Below are 10,242 nucleotides of genomic sequence, written 5' to 3'. Positions count from 1 at the left end.
TNAAGAAAATGTGGCACATATACACCATGGAATACTATGCAGCCATAAAAAAGGATGAGTTTGCGTCCTTTGTAGGGACATGGATGCAGCTGGAAACCATCATTCTTAGCAAACTATCACAAGAAGAGAAAACCAAACACCGCATGTTCTCACTCATAGGTGGGAACTGAACAATGAGATCACTTGAACTCGGGAAAGGGAAAATCACACATCGGGGCCTATCATGGGGAGGGGAGAAGGGGGAGGGATTGCATTGGGAGTTATACCTGATATAAATGACGAATTGATGGGTGCTGACGAGTTGATGGGTGCAGCACACCAACATGGCCCAGGTGTACATGTGTAACAAACCTGCATGTTGTGCACATGTGCCCTAGAACTTAAAGTATAATAATAAAATTAAAAAATAATAATAATAATAAAATAGACCAAACAGATTTATAGAACAGAATGAATCGTGAATCCAGAAATAGACTCACACAGATAAGGACAATTAGATTTCAACAAAATTTTCAAAGTAATTCGGTGGAGAAAGGACAGTCTTCTCAGAAAATGGTTTTAATCTTCTCTGAAGAAAAAAATATTCTTCAGAAAATGGCTGAAACAACCGGATATTTATATGCACAGACACACAAAATGAACTGAGATCTATACTTGACACTATATACATTGTAAGACTCAAATAGGTGAAAATGGGTAATGAAGCTAAATGTAAAATCAAAGATTTTTTTAAACTTCTAGAAGAAAATATAAGTGAGCCAGTTGCAGTGGCTCATGCCTGTAATTCCAGCACTTTGGGAGGCCAAGGTAGGAGGATTGCTTGAGGCCAGGAGTTTGAGGCTGCAGTGAGCTATGCTTGCACCACTGCACTCTAGTCTGGGTGACAGAGAAAGACCTTGTCTCAAAAAGGAAAAAGAAAATATAAATGAAACTTTTGTGACCTTGGGTTTGGCAAAGACTTCTTAAATAAGACATCAAAAGAATGACTGGATTAGATATAACCCATAAAAGAATAAATTGATGAATTAGAAACTTCTGCTCTTCAAATGTGTTTTTAAGAGAAAGAAAAAACAAAACAAGCCACAGACTGGGTTGCAAATTATATATCTGACAACTGATATGCCCAGAATGTATAAAGAAACCTTAACATTCAATAAGAGAACAAACAACTCTATTTAAAAACTTGGCAGACAGTTTAAGCAGACACTTTGCCAAAGAAGATAACTGATGGCAAGCACATAAAAGATGCTTATGATCCTTAACCATTATGCAAACGCAAATTAAAACAAGAAGATACCGCTACTCATATATGAGAATGGCTAAGATTTAAATGATCAATTCTACCAAGTGTTGGTGAGAATGTGGAATAACTAAAACCCTCATGCACAGCTGTATTTTACACTTTAGAAAACATTGAGGCAGTTTATTTGAGAGCCCACACCTATTGTGTGAGCTAGTGACTCTCCCTGTGTACTGACCAAGAGAAATGACAGGGTATATTCATACTCATACCTGTACACATGTATCCATTGCACCTTTATTTGTAATTGGCAAAAACTGGAAAGAACCTAAATATTCTTCAGTAGGTGAACGTATTTTTTAAAACTGTGGTATATCCATACACTACACAGCCACAAAAAGAAATGAACTACACACAACTACATGGACAAATCTCAAAATAATTATGTGGAGTGAAAGAAACAAAAAATCACACATCTTACAATTCTGTTATATAAAATTCTAGAAATTGCAAATGAAGGTATAGTGACCGGAAGCATATTAACTCTTGCCTAGGGACAGGGAAAGGAAGCGGGCGAGATTACAAAAAGGGATTACAAAAAAGCATAAGGAAACTTTCAGGGATGATGGAAACGTTCATTTTCTTATTTGTATGATGATTTTACATCATATAAGCTCATGGAGTTTTACACTATAAATAAGTTCAGTTTATTATATATCAATTATATCTTCATAAAGTCTTTTTTTAAAAAACAAAGAATTATTTTTCCTTCCACACTATCATCCCATTGTGTTAACTTATCTGACTGATTTTACAATTTTGACCAAATAGACAAATTAATGGAATGAAGAATTAGTTACGTGCAAGGCAAAAACTTTACTTCATGAGTACATAAAAGAACATGCTGAAGGCATTACTCATGTTACTCGAAGAACTAGGACAAGTCCCAAGAAATAATGTGATAACATTGTATAGTTTACTGTCTTCAAATATGCTGCCAAAGATTCAGAAATCAAAGTGAGGGAGAACCACCAGAGCAGAGGATTCTATTCATGAGGCGAAGCTATAGACTTCTACAGAAAGAGAAAAGCTGTGCTTTTCTTCTTACATTTCAAAACACATAAAACAAATTAGTCACTTTTTTACAAATAAGTGGTGTCCGGCGCGGCTGCTCAAGCCCTGCTAATCCCAGCACTTTGGGCGAGGCCGCAGGACGTGCCGATCAGTGAGGTCACAGGGGAGATCGAGTACCATCCTGGCTCACCGCGTGAAACCCTCGTCCTCTACTAAAGAATTACAAAAACTAGCCGGGGGCGACGGAAGGCGGGCCCGCCTGTAGCTCCCAGCTCTACCTCGGGAAGGCTGAGCCAGGAGGAAATGCGTGAACCGCGGGAGGCGGAGCTTGCAGTGGAGCTCGAGATCCGGACCACTGCCACTCCAGCCTGGGCCGAACAGAGCCAAGACTCCCGCCCCTCTCAAAAAATAAAATAAATATAAAATAAAATAAAATAAAAAAGTGTTGACCATTTAGTTCTCAGATAAATTAGAAATTATACACTGTTGGTGAGAGTGTAAACTAATTCAACCATAGTAGAAAGTAGTGTGGTGATTCCTCCAAGGGCTAAAAACAGAACTACCCTTTGACCCAAAGATCCCATTACTGGTTATATTTCCAAAGAAATATAAATCATTCTATCATCAAGACACATGCATTGGTATGTTCATTGCAGTACTATTCACAATAGCTAGGACACGGAATTAACCTAAATGGCCACCAATGGTAGACTAGATAAAGAAAATGTGTTATATGTACACCATGGAATACTACACAGCCATAAAAAAGAATGAGATCATGTCCTTTGCAGGAACATGGATGGAACTGAAGGCCATTATCCTTCCCAAACCAACACAGGAACAGAAAAACAAACACCTCATGTTCTTACTTGTAAGTGAGAGCTAAATAATGAGAACACGTGGACAGAAAGAGGGGAACGACAGAAACTGGGGCCTGCCTGAGGGAGGAGGCTGGGAAAAGAGAAAGGTTCAGAAAAAAGAAAAACCTGTCAAGTACTATGCTTAGTACCCAGGTGACAAAATAATCTGTACACCAAATCCCCAAGTCACATGTTTACCTATATAATAAACCTGCACATGTACCCCTGAACCTAAAATGGAAGTTAAAGTATTTTTTAATGGAATTGTAAGAGAATACTTTTTATCTCTTCTGCACCTCTTCTGCTGTTTAACATTGCCTCATAAATTGTTTTTTCACAGCAGTTTTGATTCAGTTTGATTCAGTGTATTGACATCGGTTTTCTCTCTCTTTCCTCTCTGTGTTTTGATATGCCAGATGTATCGTTAAGATTACTGGAGAAATGGTGTTGTCATTTCCTGCTGGCATCACCAGACACTTTGCCAACAACCCATCCCCAGCTGCTCTGACTTTTCGGGTGGTAAATTTCAGCAGGTTAGAACACGTCCTGCCAAATCCCCAACTTCTCTGCTGGTAAATATGATTTTGCATAAATTTTTCAGAGATATATGTAGCTTAGTACTTTGTTCTTAGATGAGGGATATATCTTAGCAAGAGAGTCACACTATAGTGAAATTACCACCACTCAGATATATTTGTAGATTCAAACACAGAACTTTTACCAGCTATCAAAATTTGTTGTGGGTGATTGTGTGTGCGTGTGTGACTGCATGTGCATATACATGTTTTAATGGCCGACTATCTCAAGTGGTTAGAGAGACAGAGTAAGAAAATCTGTATTGGCAACAGTTTATTCATTGTTTTACTCATTATCAACAGACAGTGGATGACAATGGTGGGAAATGAGCCAAATAACAAGAATAAAATCCTTTCATTGTATGAACATCTTTTTATTTTTATTTTGTTTCATTTTATTTTATTTTTGAGATGGAGTCTCACTCTGTTGCCTAGGCTGGAGTACAGTGGCACCATCTCAGCTCACTGCAACCTCCGCCTCCTTGGTTCAAGTGGTTCTCCTGCCTCAGCCTCCCAAGTAGCTGAGATTACAGGTGCCCACCACCACGCCTGGCTAATTTTTGTATTTTTAGTAGATATGGGGTTTAGCCATGTTGGCCAGGCTGGTCTCAAACTCCTGCACTCCTGAGGTGACCTGCCCACCTCAGCCTCCCAAAGTGCTGGGATTACAGCCATGAGCCACCACACCTGCCTTTCTCTTTAAATCAATTGTGTGTGTAGGTGTGACTGTGCATGTGCAGATGCATAATAAAGACATCAAATACAGGTTTAATATTTAATACAATTTCATTGTAATGATCATTGCTTTGATGGAACTTTACATGTATGACATAAAATAAATTTATGCAAGTATGTTTATATAAATATAATTTTCACATGTTCTAGCTATTAAACCAAAATTTGATGTCTTTATTATGCATATGCACAGTCACACAAACCCACATGCATGCATGCTATTAAAATGCTCAATTATACAAGTTAATTATTTGCAGTAAATGAGCTGAAAGGAGTCTTCTTGACAGCTTCTCCATCATAAAGTCCTGATGTTCATCTACAAACCTCTGTCTGAAGTGGCCACTTTTCTCTTTACTGCCACCTCCCTTGTCCAAGTGACCACTGTCTTTTCCCCGTAGCACTGCAATTGCCTTCTTCTCTCCCTGAGTCCAATCTTGCCCCCTCCAGTACATTTTAACAGCCAGGTGGTCTTTTATGAGTAAATCAGGTCATCTTTGTTCACAACTCCCTGGTGGTTTTGTATTACCCTTGTCCCAGAATCTAAACGTGTTACTGCCTTTGAGGCCTTGAGTTATTTACCTTGTCTGCCTCTCTGTTCTCATCTCCCACCATCCTGCCTCAGAATCCTTTTAGCTCCAGCAAGACCTGTCAATCTCAGAAACAGGCTGAGTCCTTTCCCACAACACAGCTTTGTAGTGTGTTTCCTCTGCCTCAAATACTATTTCAACCTTCTTCACCTGACTCCAACTCATCCTTTAGTCTCAGCTCTACTCTGCCTCCCACACTATCCCATTCTCCTCCCCATAACCCCACCAACCAGCCCTAAACTAGTAGCTTGGTGCAAAAGTAATTGCAGTTTCTACCATTACTTTTAAATGACAAAAATCACAATTACTTTTGCGCCAACTTAATAAATTCTATCCCTCTCTAAAGGTACCCTGTTCTTGGTGCAAAAGTAATTGCAGTTTCTACCATTACTTTTAAATGACAAAAATCACAATTACTTTTGCGCCAACCTAATAAATTCTATACCTCTCTAAAGGTACCCTGTTCTTTTCCTTTGTGGCACTTACTACAGTTAATAATGACATATCTATTTGTGTTTCTTCATTCATCCATCTGCCACACAAGACTGTGCAAACCATGAGGGAATGGAAAAAGTCTCTTAATTCAAATTCTTGCTTCAGTTTCCCTCCATGTTTTGGTTGCGCACGTTGAGCCAGTTTATTTTTCAAGGTTCTTCCATCCGAAATTAGGAATTATGTGCCAATATCTTGCCAGTTTGTTTGTAAATATGACTGGTGTCATAGTTACAGTTTTTGTTGCATTTTTAGGCAGTTATGTTGCCAAGTTCTTATGCATATGTGCAAAAGTTGTATACATATATTAACATATTGGTCTTATACATAGAATCAAATATCATTCAAAAGGGTTTTGCTTAACAAAATATTATATAGACCCTTAAATTATTATTTGCTAAAGTAAAGAAAAAAAGAAAGAAAATATATCACATTAATTTGGATCTTATGAACTCTAAATACTTAATCACTGTAACAGGGCTGTGATGAGTGACCCTTTAGTCATCTATAGACTCTTTAGTTTTGTTATGCAGTGCCACTCCACTACCTCGACCCCCACAACCATCCCCAGTTTTTAAAAAGGTGTTGTTGACCAAGCATCATTCTAGATTGCAGTCCCAGCCTTTAGTGTCTATCATCAGCCAATTGTTTCCTTAATGTTTACTGAAGAAGACTTCATGTGTCACCATGGCCCCTGGACATTTTGGTTTGCAATCCCTACGACAGGGGTCACATTGAAGATTACATCTACTTTTTTCTTGTGAAAAAAGTTTGCCTGTAAAAAATATGCGGGAACAAATGTCAAGTCAAGTATGAGACTGAAGAATGCTCAAGAAGCCTTGAGCAGTTAAGAATTCCATCTCTGTGTAAGCATTTGATTGGCAAAGCTTTCTTGAATATTTTTTAAAGCAGGTTCTCTAAGAAATTATCACAGACCTATGACAACTTATTTTGCTATTAAACTCAGCAAATGTATTTCTTTAAAATTGTTTTATATAATTGAGGATTTCCCAATTATTCAAATCTACTTAGTACAAATTAATGACATGATGCTGGATATTAATTCTGAACCTCTGTTTTGGCATAGTGGGAAAGTGTGATCTGTACAACTGATGTGGGCTGGAATCTGGCTCTGTTTCTTAATAGCTGCATGACCTTAAGCAAATTATTTAATTTCACTGGCCCTTTGTTAGTCTTACCTCCTGCCTGCTTGTGTAGCAACAGCTCTGGGAGCTTGGGTAACTTAGATGCTTTTCAATTAAAAACTCAGATAGCCCTTATCAGCATCCCTAGCTCAGCCAACAAAGGGCAAAGTCTTAAGGACAAGGTGTGTTTTCCACCCCCTTCCTCCATTTCCAGGGCCAAAGAGCTTTACCTCGTCCTCAATAACCTTATATACAGGCACAGCAAAATCACAGTGGTCACACTGAGACTTGGCCACCCTTTCCTAACAGATCAGTGACAGTTTTAAGGCCCTGGCGTTTTTTACTCAGCTTTCTTGATTTATGTGAATTCTGGAGACTGAATCATAGCAACTTACTTTTGACCTGTCTTTTCAGTTTTTCACTGTATCAGCCTTTTCTCTTCTCAACCCCGAATTTTCTCTTTTATAACAAGTTTGCTCATCTTTAAAACAAAGACAATAATTCTTCCTTTGTAGGGTAGATTTTAATGAAATAGTTTATAATGCCTAGCATATAATAGGTGCTCAAGAAATAATAACTACTGTTATTGTACTATATAGGATATTCTGAAAGTGAAGTGTCAGCAAATGTGTGTGACAAGTAACTGAATCCCTTGTGGCTTTAGCTTCCTCATTATATGGGAAATGAGTTATATGTTTGTACACTCTTGCCTGATTCTTTTTATCACTGAGATGAGCATTTACAAGATAGATTGGGTAAGTCGTCTGTATACAGGCCTCTGAGCAAAGCTAAGACTCTCATAGGGATATAAAACTTCTTAGCTTGTAAAGACTCTGCTCTTCTTCTGTATTATAACTACCATGATTGTCATTTAAACTCCAGGATCATCTTATAAGTGAAGTGAAATCTTTGATGATTTAAATGCTCATGGATGAAATATTATGAATGCTGAAAAGGTAGCATGGTAATTTTAGTATCACTGTTTTCTGCTTAGTTGGTGATAAAGGCCGTGTTTACATTTGGCCAAATATTTCGCTGAATAATTTCTGAGAAACTACTGGTCAAAGTAATTCAAAAGTAAATAAATGTATTCAGTTCCTTAATTGCATTAACTGACTAATTTAGACAAAACTGGTGCAGTAGAAAGGGCTATTAAGTTTGAGATAATAAATAATTCACTCTTGAAAGCACCCAATTATCACTGCAATTAGTTAATATTACTGAGCACTCACTGAGACTGACAGCAACACAGTAGCTCCTCCCTGTGGATATTAATCTACCAACACAAGGGCATTCAGAACTGTATTTGTACGAAAACCACACCACTGTTAATAGATTCATAATAATCTCTACAAATTGTCAAAAGATGGCTCTACATATCAGATGACAATTTGCTAAGATGCTTCTTGTAGGGTTTGCATTTGTTTTAAGATGCTACTCAATCATTTTTCTTCCCAAATGAACAGTGATAATACACAAAATGATGCCAATACCAAGGAATTCTGGGTAAACATGCCAAATTTGATGACTCACCTAAAGAAAGTGTCTGAACAAAAACCCCAGGCTACATATTATAACGTTGACATGCTCAAATATCAGGTAAGCCTATTTACATGGTCAGTATCTCTTTCACATGACATACTTGTTGTCTAAAGTACCTATTATTGAATAGAAATAACCAAAGTAACGCTTCTTTTAACATTATTTAAAAGCTATAACTCATTTTTCTAAATGGAAACTTTAAAAGACAACTTTGGGACTACTGACAAAAATATTCATATATGTTCTTATTAGTTTAAGCTTACAAGTAAAATATTTTATCACAAAATTAGAGAAATGTGCCACAAAAAATGAAGTTGCAGAACATTATACTAATTAAGATTATAATTTTATATTAATAAACAAGACGATTATAATTTTGTTAAGAACATTACTATACTACAACCTCTTATTTTAAATGATTCAGTGTAAACAATCTGCTTTTGTTTTTCTAGTAAGATAGTCCTATGAAAGAATTCTAATAAAAATCTAACGTTAAGAAATAGTTCAATAATAAAGGAATGTTTGATACATACAATATATGAGAACTTTCTTTTTGTATCTAAGATTGACCTTACCTCAAATTATTATTCATACCAGGATCCTGATAGTGCCTGAGTCTCTCATTGATTCCCAGCCACTTGAGTGACTGGATTTTTTTTCTTTTTTTTATTTTTTATTTTTTGAGACAGAGTCTCACCCTGTCACACAGGCTGGAGTGCAGTGGCACAATCTCGGCTTACTGCAACATCCACCTCCCACATTCAAGCGATTCTCCTGCCTCAGCCTCCCAAGTAGCTAGGATTACAGGCGTGCAGCAGCACGCCCTGCTAATTTTTTATATTTTTAGTAGAGACAGGGTTTCACCATGTTGGCTATGCTGGTCTGGAACTCCTGACCTCAGGTGATCCACCCGCATCAGCCTCCCAAAGTGCTGAGATTACAGGCGTGAGCCACAACACCAGCTGACTGCCTAGATTTTTTTAAACCTTTTTATTTTTTAATTGACAGGTACAATTGTATATCTGTATTAGGTACAACATGATATTTTGAATATATGTACGTTGTGGAATGACTAAATTAAGCTAACATATACATTACCTCACATAGTTATTTTTGTGATGAGAACACTTTCCATTCACTGTCTTTAGCGTTTTTCAATAATACAGTATATGGTTATTACCTATAGTCACCACATTATGCAATTGATCCTTGTATTTATTCTTCTCATCTAACTGAAGTTTTTTGTCCTTTGAACACCTCCCTAAACAAACCCCCACCCCAACCACCTCCACCACCACTACCTCTCAGCCTGTGGTAACCACCATTCTACTCTCTGATCCTATAAGATCAACTTTTATTTTTATGTTTATTTTATTTTATTTATTTAGTTTTTTGAGATGAAGTCTCGCTCTGTTGCCCAAGCTGGAGTGCAGTGGCACGATCTCAGCTTATAGTAGCATCCACCTCCTGGGTCCAAGCAATTCTCCTGCCTCAGCCTACCAAGTAGCTGGGATTACAGGCACGCACCACCATCCTGGCTACTTTTTGTATTTTCGATAGAGACGGGGTTTCACCATGTTGGCCAGGCTGGTCTCAAACTCCTGGCCTCAGGTGATCCCCCTGCCTTGGCCTCCCAAAGTGCCACTGTGCCCAGCCAAGATCAACTTTCAAATATTTCACATAAGAGTGAGATCATGTGGTATTGGTCTTTCTGTGCCTGGCTCATTTCATTTACCATATTTTTAATGCATTATGATTTTTGATTAAGTATGTTCAGATTAATTTTCTTAAAATGAAGAAAGTTGTACTTTAATAAAAATCAGGACATCTCAAACTTGACTGTGTTTCTCAATCAAATGCCGGTTCTGAATTGATGCTAAAAAGAAATATACATTATATATATTTATTTATAATAGTTATATATACAATATATAATACTTATGAAATAACACATTATATTTATAAATATAAATAATGTATATTTCTTTTTAG

The 10,242-nt window shown here is 37.2% G+C and overlaps 1 protein-coding gene across 1 annotated transcript in view; it reads left to right on the top strand.

Annotated features, from left to right (window-relative positions):
- SGIP1 (SH3GL interacting endocytic adaptor 1) overlaps positions 1 to 10,242 on the top strand; it is a 224,447-nt gene that overhangs the window by 206,049 nt on the left and 8,156 nt on the right. Inside the window, 2 exon segments of the mRNA XM_017877177.1 lie at positions 3,591 to 3,746; positions 8,175 to 8,307. Coding sequence (XP_017732666.1) covers positions 3,591 to 3,746; positions 8,175 to 8,307 — 289 coding nt within the window.

This window comes from Rhinopithecus bieti, unplaced genomic scaffold, assembly GCF_001698545.2.
Source record: "Rhinopithecus bieti isolate Rb0 unplaced genomic scaffold, ASM169854v2 scaffold_6380, whole genome shotgun sequence".
Classification (NCBI taxonomy): Eukaryota; Metazoa; Chordata; class Mammalia; order Primates; family Cercopithecidae; genus Rhinopithecus; species Rhinopithecus bieti.
Note: the sequence above shows the minus strand (reverse complement) of the source record. Positions and strands in the feature narration are given on the sequence as shown.